At 37.7% G+C, this 18,843-nt stretch overlaps 1 protein-coding gene across 1 annotated transcript; it reads left to right on the top strand.

Moving 5' to 3' along the window:
• Positions 1-835: 835 nt before the first annotated feature.
• LOC136252377 (N-acetylgalactosamine-6-sulfatase-like) lies at positions 836-15,029 on the top strand. The gene is made up of 2 exons (XM_066044802.1): positions 836-925; positions 13,265-15,029. The coding sequence occupies exon 2, from the start codon at positions 13,277-13,279 to the stop codon at positions 14,987-14,989; it is 1,713 nt and encodes a 570-aa protein (XP_065900874.1). The 5' UTR covers positions 836-925; positions 13,265-13,276; the 3' UTR covers positions 14,990-15,029.
• The last annotated feature ends 3,814 nt before the right edge of the window (positions 15,030-18,843 follow it).

Genomic DNA, 18,843 nt, shown 5'->3' with positions numbered 1-18,843 from the left:
CAATAGACAACTATAAGTACTCATTTTATTCCAAGAACAATTTCAGAATGGAATGGACTACCACAAGGCATCATCAACCAACAAACTATTGACAACTTCAAACGATTATTATACAAAATTTTAATAGGGAGAATAAACGTCTTAATGATTAAAACAAAATATACATTACAAGCATATACAGGGGCCTAGACACAGGGGTACCATGTGTTGATAGATCAGTACAGGAGCCCTGGCAGGACTTACATTAACTAAAAGTAAATTAAATTACAATACACCAAAAAAATATCTATATCTACATATATGTAATACTTAAAGTTTATAAAAGGTGGTCTAAAAGATCCCAGCCCGCATTAGCACTTATGCCCCAGGCAGGCTCTGCTAATTAAACAATATAATAATAATAATATTATCAGGATTTGCTGGCTGGACCAGCTTGCCAATGGCCTCCTTGTTGTCGCAATGCATCTGTCCATGTCTCATTTTTTTCCTTTTCTGCCAGGGGAAGGAAGGCTTATCATTATTGAGAGAGGGTGCTTCTATTCTTTCATCGATAAGCGCCACCTGTCAATGATGCAATACCAAGGCGGAGTTGAAGTTTAATTAATTATGTCATTGCTTACTAATGATGTAGACTACCGAGCAGACCCCGAGCTACAACAAAAGAGACAAAGATAGGATAATTGTTACGAACAGATGACGAACGTCAGTGCATAAAGTCCAAGTCAACAAGTTGTGGTTGGTGATAGCTACTAGCTATGTGCCACTGGAGAATTTACGGATAATTTGTTTACTTAAAACTCGGATACTGCCATTACTGGAATGCCTCTCTAAACTGGGGTGGGACTGGAACGACGTTCACCATCAACGTGATTGCTGGCTAACTACTGATTACAGCGTGTCTGTTTCTTCTAGAAATAAGCTAAGCGTAAGTTGTGAATAGCCATTATGTGTTTAGCTATAAATATGACACGCCGGCCGCAGTCACAGGATTCGATGCCCTCTTGTCTATGCATGGTATAATCTTAGACATGAGTATCGAACTTAACCCGAGACTTAAAGTGGCCTAACTATTTTATACCACCATGCAGCCACGTGACGATGTCAAACGGCTTCAAAACTAGCTACCACTGCCTACCAGACGCTCGTGTTCAGCTAAAACATCTTGTGGAACTCAATAAATGCTGCAGTTTTGATAAGTTTGTCACGTTAAATAAAAAAAATGGGTGGTTTTCTAGACTGACAAATCGCTATTGAGCAGGCCATCCTCTATAGTAGGGTCCGCAACGCGAAAAATCGATATCCTCTAATCAACTATCTAACTATTGCCGGTCATGTGTTAGGCTAAGTGTAACTTGAATAACACCAGCGTGGCAGCCAAGTTCGTCACTTTCTTCTGGTAGAAAACGATACAAATGTCTTAAAATCACGTGATTTTTCGTTCCAGCAGTTCGTAGGGTTCTTCGTATGCCACGATATTCACTCTCAACATTGTTCAAGTGGTCTATCATCAACTCAAAGTATTGGTGGTTTGATTTTATTGGTCAGTTTCCGGTGGCAGCACGATCTGTGCAGCTTTTTGGCGACAGACAAAATGTTTCTTGCTCTAGAGCACAGGACAAGCAGAGCATCAACTGCGCCGTGGGTCAGCAATGACCAGTACTAGGTAAAGTACCTGCATGCGGAGTATGGTTATAATTGAAGCTGGTTAGCCATCTGGCTGAGCCATCTATCTGCTGAAATTCGGCCAAAATGACGCGATTTTTGCAAACAAATACCAGAATGGTTGATACATCAGTGAGACAGTCTCCAACAACAAGGATACGAAGCTTATAAACACCTAACAATACGGCTATCTCGCCCAGTAAACGCAAAGGGCAATCCAATGCATGAAATAAGCACTCACGTGATCGAAATTCAAATCGCGAAAATACCCATGAAATTACTTTCATTTCTGAATAGGAACCATGCAGTGTGCTCCTTTTGTAAATATTTGTGTTAATTGTTCACTCAGGCGTGGTCTGGGCCAGTGCGGGTGTGTTTTATGCTGTGATGGCATCATAGGGAGAGCCTCAGACTGCTGGGCTAATCGAGATCTTGAACCTAATGTACACAAACTGATTGTCACTTGATTCCAAGTGATTTTAATGTAATTGGAATAGATTATGATTGTATTTCCCGAGATTTAAATATCGATCACGTGAGTGCTTATTTCATGCATTGGATTGCTCTTTGCGTTTACTGGGCAAGATAGCCATATTGTTAGGTGTTTATAAGCTTCGTATCCTTGCTGTTGGAGACTGTCTCACTGATGTATCAACCATTCTGGTATTTGTTTGCAAAAATCGCGTCATTTTGGCCGAATTTCAGCATATAGATGGCTCAGCCAGATGGCTAACAAGCTTCAATTATAACCATACTCCACATGCAGGTACTTTACCTAGTACTGGTCATTGCTGACCCACGGCGCAGTTGCTGCTCTGCTTGTCCTGTGCTCCAGAGCAAGAAACATTTTGTCTGTCGCCAAAAAGCTGCACAGATCGTGCTGCCACCGGAAACTGACCAATAAAATCAAACCACCAATACTTTGAGTTGATGATAGACCACTTGAACAATGTTGAGAGTGAATATCGTGGCATACGAAGAACCCTACGAACTGCTGGAACGAAAAATCACGTGATTTTAAGACATTTGTATCGTTTTCTACCAGAAGAAAGTGACAAACTTGGCTGCCACGCTGGTGTTATTCAAGTTATACTTAGCCTAACACATGAAAATAGTTAGGTAGTTGATTGGAGGATATCGATTTTTCGCGTTGCGGACCCTATCTATAGCTTCTCCAATTCTGGGTAATCAAGTCTACATACATCAAAGCCATAGGCTAGTGATACGGTGATTCCCCTTGCTGTTTCTGTTGTGCCGTTTAATTTATTTGGAATTTTTTCAGGTTTTTTGGATAAAATTGAATGACAGCACCAGCACTGCTGGTTGTTTAGCACACATCAATGTATGCGTTTCCATCAAGGGTACGTAGCTACATTACAAGTGGTCTTTATATACTTTTGAAAATGGATGCGTATTCTTAGGGTATGGATACTGCAAGTTTCTAAAATCATAGCATGAGCAAGAGTGTCAGCTTGCATTAGCATGTGAATTCACTCATTAATAAGGTATAGTTAAGATCCAAAAAGGTGTCTGAGAGTTAGTAAATCAATCTTGTAAGTTTCAGTGAGTTAATTTTTTATTGTATACCCCGGCTTCAAGTGTTGTTTTAGTGAAAATTGAAGTACAGCGAATCACCATTTATTTTGTAGAGCACCTCATCCAGTAACATAGCCAAAAAAGCAATGGACAACATTCTAGACATTCCTGCACATTTTTTTGACATGAGCCAAGATCCATCAAAAATTTACCAAACAGAAGCTCTACTAAACCCACTGTTTAAAATTGCACCATTGGTAGCTGGGCTCCATCCAAATGGGGTCAATGTTTTCATTGCCATTGGTATCCATGGAACAAAGTAAAGCAAATGATGTATGGGAGATTGTCACTTCGTATTTTATTAGTTGCATAGCATTGCCAGAAAACTAATACAGGCTGCACATATAGCAATGACTGACAACTGTTCTATCAATAACCTGGAGCATTCTTTCATGTATATGTAGTAGCTAACTAAGACGGATTTAAAGCTTAAGTGTAAAAAAACCAGATGTTCAAGGGAGTAGGGAGTAGCTACTGCACAAAGTTATGCTAGCTTCTACTCAATTTAAATTCTCCGGGAATCGCTATCTAAATTAAAGTTGCACATCTTGTTTTATTAGAGATGTCAAAACCTTGCAATAACTACAAAAAGTTTTCTCCCATAGATTTCATTAAGTCTTGCCGACATTAGACTTGCTTTATAGTGATTATCTAGTCAAGGTATTGCTCTTGCGGTGAGTTTCCTCATGATCAGCATAACAAGGCATGTGTTTATACTAGGGCTGAAACAGATATCTGTATTGTCCGGATATCCGGATAATAATTTACTATCCGGATAGTGATTTGATGCCATCAGGATAATTTCTAATAATTTGAAGCAATTTTATGTTGATGTTTCCTTGATCCAGTTAAACATTATTACAAACTTACTTAATCTTCATTTAAGTGTTATGTTTTATTCTAAAGTACTAGTAAAACAAACATGTTCACAACAAAATATACAATGCTTTTATAGCAAGTGATGATGTCACTATCCGTAGTATATCTGGAAAGATTTTGTTCAGGATATCCGGACAGTAAAAACTACTATCCATTTCAGCCCTAGTTTATACCCGTACGTATGATATTTCCGTATGGAAGATAGCAGTTTTATCTTCTAAAAAGGTAAAATATTTGCCCTTTCTTTCCAATGAAAATTCTTTCCAAAAATAGGCACGATTAAATGAATGCTAGTAACTCAACTTTTCAAAAAGATTTTCAACTTTTGTTTTAGCAAAATATGACCACCTGTGTATTTACCTGCAAAGTTAATAATTATTAATTTATTATGCTCTCTCATGTGGAGAGTGTGGGAGAGTACAAAAGACTTGTCTTGCATGTAGTTAGGTGGATTCTTTCGCTCTTAAAGCAATCCTTTTGGTGAGCTGGTCTCAGCAATAAGTCAGTCAGTAGAGTGATCAGCAGACAACCTCATCTGTCCTGATACAGAAATGCATCTGATGTGACAACAGTGCACAACTGCACGCACTACCAGCAGGTAACATACCAGCAATATGTTGGTATTACACTATAAGCAGTTCAGCTACATTGTAGGTGACCACTTCGCTACACATGACCAACTAGCTAGCATATTTGACTCAAGCCTATGTATAGTTCTCACAATTAGGGATGGGTCATGGGTAGTACCTCGGTTACAGTATAGCCAAATTTTTCAAGCGGCAAATTTTTTGAGGTTGAGCAATGTTGCTAAATTTTTTTTTTTGCAGATTCGCAAAACAGTTTCAAAATGTATTAGAGACTATACGAAGATCTAAATATTTTATGGATAAAATTTTTGCTGGTAGCTAACCCCCAAAACTGTGAAATCAGCAAAAAGTTCCCCTCAAAATATTTAGGCTATACATTATCTAAACCAAAACAGCCAAGCTGTAAAAAAAGAGTACGGCCCCAAAAAAGGCCAAGGTGAAAAAAGATGTGAAATCCAAGGTGGCGGCCAAGAAATGGCTGTGATGGTAGGTTAATGGCAAAAATTTTAATTACGACAATTCAGGTGAATTTGCGTTGCCTCCTCCACTAGGATTCAGCACCAAATTCACCTGAATTGTCGTAATTAAAGTTTTTGCCATTAATCTACCATCACAGCCATTTCTTGGCCGCCACCTTGAATTTCACATCTTTTTTCACCTTGGCCTTTTTTGGGGCCACACTCTTTTTTTACAGCTTGGCTGTTTTGGTTTATATATCACTTCTTTTTGTATTGCAAGCCACAAAGCTGGCCATATGGCTTTGATGCTTCCTTTTACCTTGTTTTTTTCTATACTGCAGGAATTGTGGAACAAAGCAAGTGTGTATAGCTTTTGTCTGATGAAATATTTGTATATTTAACATTGAATAATGATTATCACATACTGTAGTTAATAAGGTGACTTCTTACATAACTGAACTGTAGCTGAAACTCTCATTGTTTGTAGCTGAACTCTTTTCAGGGTGATTTATTTCTATCTGAACTCTCTACAGGATGATTTGTTTCTAGCTGAACTCTCTACAGGGCGATTTGTTTGCAGCTGAACTCTCTACATGGTGGTTTCTTTGTAGCTGAACTCTCTACAAGGTGACTTGTTCTAGCTGAACTCTCTACAGGGTGGCTGAACTCTTTACAGTTTGCAACTAAATTCTCTACAAGATGATTTGTTTCTAGCTGATCTCTCTATAGTGTAACTTGATTGTAGCTGAACTTTCTACAGGATGGTTTCTTTGTAGCTAATCTCTCTACAGGGTGACTTGTTTCTAGCTGATCTCTCTACACGATGACTTGTTTCTAGCTGAACTCTCTATAGGGTTTTCTGTTTGCAATTGAACTCTCTACAGGATGGTTTCTTTGTAGCTGATCTCTCTACGGGGTGACTTGTTTCTAGCTGATCTCTCTACAGGGTGAACTTGTTTCTGGCTGAACTCTCTACAGATGATTTGTTTGTAGCTGAACTCTCTACATGGTGGTTTCTTTATAGCTGAACTCTCTCCAAGGTGATTTCTTCTAGCTGATCTCTCTACCGGGTGATCTGTTCGTAGCTGAACTCTCTACAGGGTGATTTGTTTGCAGCTGAACTCTTTATATAATGGCTTCTTTGTAGCTGAACTCTCTACAAGGTAACTTCTTCTAGCTGATCACTCTAGAGGGTAACTTGTTTGTAGCTGAACTATCTGCAGGGTGATTTGTTGGTAGTTGAATTCTCTACAAGGTGATCCTTCTAGCTGATCTCTCTACAGGATGACTTTTTCTAGCTGAACTCTCTACAGGGTGATTTGTTTGCAGTTGAACTCTCTACAAGGTGATGTCTTGTAGCTGATCTCTCTACTGGATGACTTGTTTCTAGCTGATCTCTCTATAGAGTTATAACTTCCTCTATTGAGTTATAACATGTTTGTATAGCTGAACTCTTTACAGAGTGTTTTTTTGATTGGTTGCTGAACTCTCCAGCTACACGGTGACTTGTTTGTACTACAGAGTGACTTGTTTGCACTACAGAGTGACTTACTTGTAGCTGAACATTGTATAAAGTAACTTGTTTGTAGCTGATCTAGATGAACTCTCTACTGGGTAGCTTTTTTGTAGCTGAACCCTCTACGCAGTGACTTGTTTGTAGCTGAACTCTCTACAGAGTGACTTGTTGTAGCTGAACTCTCTACAGGGTGACTTGTTTATAGCTGAATTCTCTGTCAGTGTGACTTATAATGTTCTGAATCTCTACAGCAACATATTTGTAGCTGAACTCTCTACAGGGTGACTTGCTTGTAGCTGAATTGTCTATAAGATTAACTCTTTGTAGCTGAATTCCCTACAAATAACTTGCAATGTAATATAATTCTATAATGGAGTAAGTTATAAACGTAGCTGAATGCTCTATTAGGGTGACTGTTCTATTAGAGTATCTCGATCTCGCATATGCTACACGTAGTTGGCTTTGGAATCATAACTCAGTGGTTTGTACTCCGATTCTTCTGTACTACTGCAAGGACTTTCTATGATAATTATTCCAGCTACACACCGATTTTCAGCTCATCGCTCTAAGCAGTTTGCCTGGTAGGCGTGAAAACTAATAGTTTTTTATTCATAAAAATCGATCGCGTAATTGTGACACAGGTTGGGTTTTGTGTCATATCTCGATGGCCTTTACTTGGATTCCTTTCAAACCACAAACAGGCATTGCTATGATAGTTACTCCATCTACATAGCAATTTTCAGCTCATTCCTTCAAGCGGTTTACCTTGTGGGCGTGACAGACCTTCGACCTTATTTACGCAAATAATCGGTCATAACTCCGTGAATGTTTATCGGATTCCTACCAAACATGGTACTACGATTCGCCTTAATGAGCCCTTTAAGTGTGCCACATTTCAGCCCGATTGGAGCACGCATTCGTGTTTTATGGCGGATTTTGCGAAGTGTGCGAAAAGAAGTAGAAGAAAAAAAAAACGAAGAAAAAAAACCCTAACTTTGGCCGCTCGTATCTCGGAAATGGCTGGAGCGATTTTCTTCAAATTTGGAATGTGGACTCCCCTACCTAGCCGGCACTTCTGTAGCAACTTTGGTTTCAATAGAGCAGTTTCAAAACCATGGTAACCAAAATTACGCAGTGGATCACACCCAAATCGCCATGTTTTGTACCAGACTGCTTGATGTTGCAAGTTGAATTCCTCGCTAAATTCATGCCAATGTAAGTAAAAATTTTTTTGTTTGTTTTTTTTTGTTTGTTTTTTTTTGGAAGATATAAAGAAAATAAGATTAGAACATACAAATAAACAGTTAAACAATTAAATCAAAAACTAAGTCTCTGGTTGCACCAAGGCCACAGGAGCACTTTTGATGTAATGACCTTGTGGAGATTGCGCTCCTCTCACATATCACGCTCCTCTAATATGTGAGTAAAATAGACACCAGTGATAGAATAAAGTATGTAGGTGGGTTACTAGGCATTAAAAGATACGTACTGCCTCCCAACAGGGCAGTTTCGTAGGAAAGAGAAATGCGCAAAAATGGATTTGGCCAAATTGCGACCCATTCACCGCCCAAAGGTGATTAAAACTAGAAGAAACTTGAAGCATAGGTCTTTATCCAACACCACAGCAGCGTACAGCCACATCCAGCTATCCCAAGATTAGACAGAGCTCCTGAAAGGCACGAGACCGGTGATGGCATACTACCAAACTGTGATAAAACGCCAGCAAAAGAAGACTCTTAGTGGTGAATTTTGCTAGAGTTAAGTTTTATTGTCGAAATCAACCACCAGTTAAAGTTTAGCGGTCTTATTTTGCTGTCTGCTTTTTCACATGAAGTGGGAATCCCAGCACATGAGCGATTCTGGCTAACTCGGGGATGGCTGGATGTGGCTGTACGATGTTGTGGTGCTGGATGAAGACAAGTTTCTCCTAGTTTTAACCACCTTTGGGCAGTGAATAGGTCGAAATTTGGCCAAATCCATCTTTATGCATTTCTCTTTCCTACGAAACTGCCCTGTTGGGAGGCAGTACGGATCTTTTAATGCTTAATAACTCACCTACATACTTTATTCTATCACTGGCATCTATTTTACTTACGTATTAATAAGTCTTGGCATGAATTTAGTGAGGAGTTCAACTTGCAACATGAAACAGTCTGGTATATACAAAAACATAGCGATTTGGGTGTGGTCCGTTGCATAATTTTTGGTTACCATGGTTTTGAAACTGCTCTATAAGAAATCACGGAGCTACAAAGGTGTGAAAATCGCGTTTACTTTCTTCCTGTTAATATACTCACAGTGTGGCGCACCGGCTTCTTGGGCCGCACGACACACTACCGTGTGTCTTGATATTATCATCAAACCGTGATATTATGATGAAATGATGCAAAATTCTTAGAAATGATATTATCGCACAATTGTAATTGCCGCGGTGTTCTCCGTAAATACCATAAAGTAAATATTCATATACTCATAGTAAAAAAGACTATTGTAAACATGGCAGGATGTCACACCTTTGCTTCTAGAATTGAGATACTGTAATAGAGCAGTCAAGAACACTCTAATAGAGCATTCACGCAAATACGAAAACTGAGTATGAGCACTTTTATTGCTATATAGTCTGCAGACTTTTTAGTCATGCATGGGACTTATACACTTGGCTGTACAAAATGCATCCTTAGTTGTATATAGCAAAATTGAAGTCTATCTGATGTCTGTTATACCTCCATGCATATACACATAGTTCAATGAATGGTATACATCATGCATAATAATATGTTATTTTGCAAATCCATTCACTTGTGCAGGCAAGTGTAGTTTGATGTTAGACCACCTGTCAAAATATGAAAAGGATATCATGATAATTAGTAATGTCATGATATTTTTCCCATGATATAATCATGATAGTAAACTTTTTAGTACTGCCCAGCTCTACGAATCACTGTCATATTTTAATATAACAATTTTATGACAGGAAAAATTATACATGCTATACAAAAAACAAATAATAAATGTGCAAGTTTCAATCGAGCAATTACAGAGAGGCAAGTCTTAAATCAATCAAACTTATATATACAATCTTATTTACCTCCTCATGCAGAGTTCAAATTTCTTCCTATAGCTACAAAGTATGTTTGTCATGTACATTTAAATTTGGCATATACCGTAGGTATAGATTATAGAGAGAGGGGATAGCAAACTAATTTTTACGTGCGCACTCCTCACCTACAGTTCCATTTACACCCTTTTAAAACTCTTATAAACGCTTGTAGAGAAAAGTTGTTTTCTTCGGGGTTTACAGCAGCACAAGGTGACTTCATAACTCGAAGCAGAGCTACCTAATCATTGTTGTCGAGGAGTAAGCCATGCCACAAATTCGCAGTTCAAAGGGCATGAATCGTTTTGAAGTTGAACATGTTTTGCCGCTTTCAACCATGACAACCAAAGGACTCTTTCGTCGAAGTTTTAATATGTTTCGGGGTGTGGCATTCATCAGTGAATGGTTTTATCTGTCAAGAATTATCCAATTCCATTCCCGTCGCTGGTATAAGGTGTACCACAAGCTTGTGGGCTGGTGTAGGTGAGCAGTGCGCACCGGAATAAAACTCGACCAGGCAGCGGATAGTGGATGGAATGCCTAGATACACAAGTGATCATTACCAGAGAGTACTATAAACCATTTTATTCCACTAGATAGCGATAAAGAATCGCATAGGGATGATTGTTAAAACAAATTTTAATGAGTCACGTGATAGTTTTCTATCCCCTCTCTCCATAATCTATGCCGTAGGTAGGGAAAGTTTCGTGGTAAAAATATTTTCGTGGTTGGTCTGAGCCCACAAAAATATTGTAAACAAATTTTTTTTGCCACGAAAATTTTGTTACCTCAATTATACAGCTATGATCCAGCTACAAAGGTTATTAAAGTAAGCATAGTATTAGAATAGTTCTTGTGCTTATAATGCATTATTAAGGCCACTCCAAATAAATTCTCTGTTTCCCGTCCACCGCCCGCATCTGGTTACTGCCAGCTCTAAATATTCCATTATTCCGTATTCTTCCATTATTATCCGGTTATTCTTGCATACTTTTTTTTAAGTACCTAAGTTTTTTTTGGTTATTCTTGCATACTGATAGGCTCAGTAAAAGCTATCTTGAAACAGTGTCAGCTCACGTGTCAGCAGTGCTATCAAGTCAGCACAAATTTGTCAATGAGTTATTTTTGCAACTTACAAAGAAGGAACATGCTTTTATGCAGCCTTTTTGGCTGTGCCAGGCAAATAATGGCTTGAAAAGCTAGCCAATCTTATAATGAAATAATGGAAATGGACCGCCCGCCCGCATGCAAATATACCTGAGTCCAGGACGGGAACAGAGAATTTATTTGGAGTGGCCTAAAGGTGTATAGCATTTAAAAGTGTATAGTTAACATCGTATCGCCCTCGTATCACCACACGCAAATATAATTTGCCGGTGCCAATAAACAGCTGGCATTATGTAAAGTCCAGTGCTTCGTTTCACTTTTGGTTGCTGTAACTCCCGAGCTTTGCCTCTTCGCGTCTGAGTCAGCTTGAGTCCCTTGGTCAGCAAGTAATTAATTCTGGTGCCATTGCCGGCATGCCCTGTTCTTTGCGATCTGATTGGAGGCCATCTATTTTCCAGCTACACGGCCGGGTACATCACCAAAAGTGTATCTACAAATAAACCAAAGAAAGATAACTTTCTGAGATACAATACTAAAAAAAAGTTCGAGTAAAAATATTTTCATGGATTGTTTGCACCCACAAAAATATTTTTACTCGAAAATTTCTGAAACAAAAATATTTGTACACGAAAATTTCTCTGCCTGCAGTAGGTATGTATGTATGTAAACAAGATTATCGTCATATTTTTATGTAAATTCCTTTATACTCGTATGTGCTAGTGAATTCTGAATGTCACCTGAAAGGGTTATTAATGCAACATGTATTGGTTCCTGATACTGTACTGTTGGAGTGATTTCAAACTATTACTATGAAGGAAATCTGCAATGGACTATTATACGTATTATACCATAACTATTCCACAAATAGCTAGTAGATTTGTTTATTCAGTTTTAAAGCATTTTCTCATGAATCAACCTCCAATGCTCAAACTTTCACAGGAAATTCTTGCTATACAGTATAAATCACATGTGATCTTGGATATGGCTTTATTCTAGAGTGAGATTTGAACATATTAGGTGAATCACTTACAATTGGGTTGGTGAGTGAAGGAGGTAAAGTGGTTGTTTCCAAGCGTTACACAGAGAGATGGATAGGTAAAGTACTATTTAGGGTTCAAAACTGGCTAAAATGAGAGGAAATTTACAGTACTAGGTCTTTGTTTAATATCATTGAGTTATATTATACCCCAGATTCATGCAGCCATCCCCAGTTTGATCAAGTCCTTAGACTGCTCTTCTGGGCCTAGAAAAGTAGCTGAATTAGTCGCATTTTTATTTTTGTTTTTATCAAGTAAAAGTTTTTCTCTCACCATGATTACTTGTGACCGGTTGAGCAAAAACTGGCCATTTTTGCAAAGTTCTTGACTTAAACCAGGTAGAAATACATGTGCTACATAAAAATTTTTCGCACATTTTAATTGCTTTGGTTTGCACTGAAACAAAGCTCAAATCAATAAACCCTATACACCACCAGACTCTCCTGTTCATTGGAAGTAAACAAATCTTTGTTTCGTGTTCATACAGTGTACAGTACGTGAGTTATGGGTTTATTTACCAGGGGTGGATCCAGAGTTTGGAAAGAGGGGGTGGAAAAAGGTCACAGCATGGCTGTCCTTTGCCAAATGTAAATACTATAAAGTATAATATTACAAAGATCCTTATTCATAGCTAGCTTCATAGTTAAGCTACACTGCCTCATGAACACTGTGACTGCTTTATTACAGTGATTGACTGCTCTATTAGAGTATCTCGATGTCGTATGCAATTTTTTTGAAAGGAATGAAGGAGGGGGGGGGGACATGTTCCCCCTGTGCCCCCCTGGGTCTTCCACTGTTTATGATGCAGTGGAAACATTTAATTGTTGAAATGGCTTTCTTCTTTGTCCACACAGTGATACCTTGATCGATGTGCCAGTTCATGGTGAACAGATTGAGCCAAATCCCATCTTTGTATCTTGTTTCATTTTGTGAGTAATGATCGATTAAATAAGCGCCTGTATTTTACAGTATTTGCAGTATTGTTGCTGTATAAATTGAGTTTACTCCTGTTCCAACTGTCTAGTGCTATAACTCCAAGACTATTCATCACAAAAGGGCTGAAACTTTGGCTGTTCACTTGTTTGTTACTCTCTAGATAACAGAGAAGCAATAAAATGGAATCCGAAGAATGTGCAAAAATGGCCGGGATTTGCTCAGTGGATCACACACAGTATTATCATAGTTATCTTGCAAACATCTACCCAAACTATGTACGGTGTACAGAAATTATGTATAGAGTGCATTTATTGTTCATGTTCTTAAATTGATGTGGCACACATTAATCCATACTGATGCTTTGTTTTATGTGCTATGATAAATAACAGGAGCTGTCTAACATGTCCAGACCAATACAGATAAACAAGACTCCCACAATTACATTGACTGTATCTATACTTGTTCTTATGATTTGTGGATTCTGGTTAGCAACATGTACAACTAATACTGATGATGCTGTGTTTCCATCATCTCAAGAGGAGGATAGAGATACAATGCAGGACACATATGAAATGGCTGCAACAACTGATACAATGGTATCAACAAACGTGAAAGCAAAATCAACAACAAAAGTGGAAGCAACAACAGCAGGAGAAGCTGAGGAAGTGCTAGTAAAGATAAAAGACAAAGTCACAAAGAACACTCCTAATATTATATTTGCACTAGCGGATGATCTGGGTTGGGGTGATGTTGAGTATAACAATGGCAATCCCATTACTCCTAACTTAAACAAGATGGCAAAAGCAACAAACGCTATGCTACTGCAGAGATATTACAGTGGTAGTCCAGTCTGTTCACCTACCAGAGGTACTGTGCTAACAGGCAGAAATCATAATAGATATTGTATTTGGGAGGCAAACAAGGGACACTATGAACCAGACTTTGGAGTACCTGAAGGAATGCCTCTACCACTATCAGAAATTTCAGTAGCAGAAATATTGCGTAGAGCTGGATATGCTACAGCGTTGTTTGGTAAATGGCATCTTGGAGATTTTAAACCCTTAAAAAATGGGAATAAAAAATGGCCAGTCTCCCATCCGGGTCAACATGGATTTGAGCAATGGATAGCTACCACAAGATCAGCTAGAACTTGTACACTGAACTGTGGTTGTTTCAAGAATGCTCAATGTATTCTAGGCCACACTCAGAGACACCCAGAGTGCACTAACTACTACACTACAAGTAATCAGTCTGATCAGATTATATCATGGCCAAACCCTATTGAAGGTGAAGACTCACATTTTCTTTGGTCACTGGCAGAAAAATTCATCAGAGAGCAAGTTAATCTTAAAAAGCCATTTTTCCTATACCTACCATTTCATGCTGTCCATATACCATATATTGCGACAGACAAATACAGAAACATGTACTTGAAGAAGAATTTCAATTCAGACCAAGCTGACTATTATGGTGCCATTTCAGCTATGGATGAAATAATTGGACAAATACGTGATCTCTTAGAAGAGTTAGGGATAAAGGAAAACACATTTACATGGTTTAGTAGTGACAATGGTCCAGAGCATGGCACACCTGGAGTTACCAATGGATTACGTGATAGGAAGCGTAGTGTGTACGAGGGAGGGATTCGTGTTCCAGCAATAATAGAATGGCCAAATGTAATCAAGAGCAACAAAGTGTCCTGGTTTCCAATTGTTTCTAGTGATTTCCTGCCAACAGTTTATGATATACTTGGAGTTAAACCAGAAGATGATCGTCCATTAGATGGAATATCTATCCTGCCTTATTTACGAGGAGAAGTAGAACACAGGAACCACTCTATATTTTGGGCTTTTTTGATTCCAGGAAATTTCAATGGTAGTTATAATGCCGTTGTTAGCGGAGATCAGTACAAATTAGTTGCTCACTACAATAATGGTAAAGTTATAAATTATCAGTTGTATAATTTGGTGAAAAATTTAAAAGAAAGCAAGGATTTGAAAGATCAGTATCCAGATCTCAGCAGACAGTTACTTCGTGAACTTGAAGAATGGAGGTTGTCTGTAATCAACAGTGCCAAGAAAGTAGGCTGTATTAAGTATAGCCGTGATTTGTAGATGTCTAGTAAAACAATTTGATTTTGTAATAAACATTAAATAATTTTATTGTGATATACACTTATATAATATGATATATGATACAATTTTACAATGTATCTACAAATTACCAAAAAACCTAGTATACTAATAAAGTGTAGCCATATTATGTTGACAACAGTTATAAAATCAAAGGTGGCAGCCAAGGAATGGTTTAATGATATTAACGTCAATATAAATTTCAGTAAGTGTCATTATTAGTTAATATTATTATTTCCTGACTCAGTAGCACCTTACAAAATGGAATTTTAGTAAGAATAATTACATAGTAAATCACTAACCATCCAGTATGTAGTGATCTTGTGTATCAACACTTTCTTTGCTTGCAAGACAACCGAGATGTAGCTAGCTTAACTAGGGGGAGAAGAAACTGATCAAACAGTTGGCCTACACTGTAAAAACGATTTTGTCATTTCAACAAATATTTTGTTACCACCGTTTTGTAATTTGTTGTTTTGATGAAAAAAATTGGCCAAACAAGAAATTACAAAACGGTGGTAACAAACAATTTGTTAAAATGACAAAATCGTTTTTACAGTGTAACTAGCTCTACCTTCCTCCATATATACAATCATGTCAATTAATATACCTGTACACCCTGCCTGTACTGCACAAAATCTGGCTACCTCATGATCATATTTAAAACAAAAAACACAACTGCATGAACAAAGCCAGTTCACTGAACATAGCTGCTGAATTAGCTGGTAACTATTTCTTCATGCATAGGTTTGTTAACTTGGTATGCTGTTGGAACACTTTAAATATTTTGCTGACACCAAACATTTATATTATACTATATTAATTATTATTGTGATAGCTAATGTAGGAGTAGATAGATACATTACGTTTTTGTATTTTATTAATTGTTCTAATTGTAGTTCACTCAAGTCCTGGTCATATACGTTATTGTGTAGATCTGAGATATACAAAGCAATGGCGGATCCAGGATGGGGCATTTGGGGAAAATGCCCCCCCTCACGAAATTGCATACCAGATCGAGATACTCTAATAGAGCATTCAATTACTCTAATAAAGCAGTCACAATGTTCATGAGGCATTGTAGCTTACCTATGAAGCTATAAATAGGATTTTATTTTACATAACATACGTGATATAAAGGATAACTAGCTATTATGCACTTGTCAATTTCATGCCCCACCCTCACCCCCGGGGCATCCCCACACCCCAGGTGGGGATTTGACATTGCTTCTTGTCCCCACCCCTGGGGCAATTGACAGTTGTCCAATTCACTGACCGATTTTAGGTAGTTGCATTTCTAAACAATAAAATTGCACTTGCTATAATTTTACTAGCTACAGGGCAGGTTTATTACTATAGTCGCATGCATGAAATATGCGCTTAGTCATCCTTGAGGTGTCAAATCCCCTACTATAGGGGTGGGGACATAGTGGGGATTTGACAGCCGATTTTGCCCCAGTAGTGGGGAATTTGACACCACGATTTGTCAAATCCCCTGTATTCCCCCACCCCTCGGGGTGGGGGTGGGGCATGAAATTGACAAGTGCATTATTGTTGTAACCTGTTTTTTCTTTGCTCTTCAACTTTTTTCAGCAAGGTGCCCCCCCTCTTTCCAAACTCTGGATCCGTCCCTGCAAAGGTAGACATTTCTCATCATAAGTGATCAGCAACTTATAGTTGAATATCCTTCAAGGCTCTGTATATCTTGGGACTTGTGCTTTCTTTGTTAATGAATTACCTATGTTATATCATTGTCTGTTTACCGATAGGCATGAGGCTATTATGCTCCAAAACTTGAGCATTATGTTTTTGAGCAGTGCTCAAAAAATCAATTATTATGCTTTTGAGAATTGCCTATTATTCCCAAAATTATGCCACCATAATTGGCTAATAATGCCGGTTTAATGCTGTATCAGACCATTTTCATTGATGTTTAAGCTTCAGATAGCCTTGAATTCTTTAGATGGTTGCTGTATTAGAGTATTTCATTTCAATGTGACTGCTTTATTAGAGTAAATAATATTCAGTGACCGCTCAATTAGAGTTTCTGACTGCTCTATTAGAGTATCTCGATCATTTTTAACGAAATTGTGCAATCTGTAGATTTTGCTACTATTAAAGCTTTATAATCACCTCAAAATGCTAGCATAATTCCTGATTCCCACACATACCTATTATGCCCGAAATTATGCTGGCATTAGTGCTGGGCGGTATTGAAAAATAGCAAATGGTATACCTTCCATAAAAAGTATCACGGTATTACTAAATATCACAGTATTAATGTTAAAGCCATTGGTATTAAAGTAACTGCCATTTACCTCAACAAAAGTACCAAATACCCATGGTAACTCAGCAAACCTCAGGTACAAATTACCACAAACAAACTTGTTTACATAGTTTGGTTAGCTGACTACATCAGCACCTGCCTACAAACATTGTCACATGTCTGGTTGCCTTCTAAATATGGGATGAAACAAGCCCACGGGAGGCCATAGTGCCCAGACAGTATGGCGGTATTAAAAAAAAAACAGGCGGTATCAAAATCGGTATGATTTAAATATCACAGATTACTAACAATACCGGTATATCGCCCATCCCTATTTACCGATGACACTGAGTTACTTTTTAGTCACAGTTACCTACTGTGGAGCAGACCCTTCAGGCTGATATTCAACTTGTTCTGGCTAGTAGTTAATAAGTTAAAGCTTACTGTTGTTAAATCACTATTATTATTAATTGAATTGTTGAATGGCTTTCATCAGCTTGATCTGTACCTGTTTTCAAGCGATGCTGCAAATTTCCATCATTACAAAGTACTTAGGAATTTTATTATGATGGAAATTTTATGTGATTAATGTCAGCTAAGACGTATTGTTTTGGTTGCTGCATCACGCATTTGTTGTTATGTATTTGTGTGTAGTGTGTGTGTAGTGTAGTGTGTGTGTGTTTTTCGTAATGTACATAATATTACATATTGTACTTATGTGTGTGCTTGAATATAATGGTGTAAACATGTCCATATCATACACTAGCTGGGTGTGTCTTTGTGGATCATTGTTTGTGTGGTTTACACACACATGTGTGCTTAATAGGATGTGCTTGTGGCTATGACCTTTGTTGATATAGTGACACATTCTCACAATTCTGTCAGTCCTTTTACATGTAACCATGCACACACATAGTATCCATATAGAAAAATTGTGTATATACGTATATGCTACAGTCATCTTATGTACAGCTGGCTAGTTGACAGAAATGAATTTTAAGTGCCTATATAACAGAAATTGTGGTAGGAGGAGGGAACAGTAGCCAATTACGTAGTACAATATTATATGATAAGGAATTGCATTTCAGACAGTGAAAGGATCAGGCAATATAGTGTTGGCTTGTTTTTCAACCATGCGTGATGGAGAAACTGATCTGATGAGTTGTGAAACATTTAATATTTTATTTGTCATCATGTCAAACAATTTAAAGTATAAAGTTACAGTAATTCCCCACCTACAGATTAACAACTATCCTATTGTCTAAGCCTGTTACCCTAGACCAGTAGATCCACATTTTCAGTTTCATACTTCGACACACCGTCAACTCTTTCTCTTGTTTCACTAATATTCGTAACATGACAATATTTTGATTGCTTAAATATAATTATATTTGTAATTACATGCTAGCTATGTACTGGCTAACTGGAACAATCAATAATTTTCTAGCAATTCTATTTTTTTTTTAAATTATATACCATAATTATTTTAAACTTTTCATGATAAAATTTTTGTGTAAAAAAATACTTTTACATGAATGACTGCTCTATTGCAAAAATAAATCGTGTAAGA

The sequence above is a fragment of the Dysidea avara genome, chromosome 4 (assembly GCF_963678975.1).
Source record: "Dysidea avara chromosome 4, odDysAvar1.4, whole genome shotgun sequence".
Classification (NCBI taxonomy): Eukaryota; Metazoa; Porifera; class Demospongiae; order Dictyoceratida; family Dysideidae; genus Dysidea; species Dysidea avara.
The sequence above is the reverse complement of the archived record's forward strand: the minus strand, read 5'-3'. Positions and strand labels throughout refer to the sequence as shown.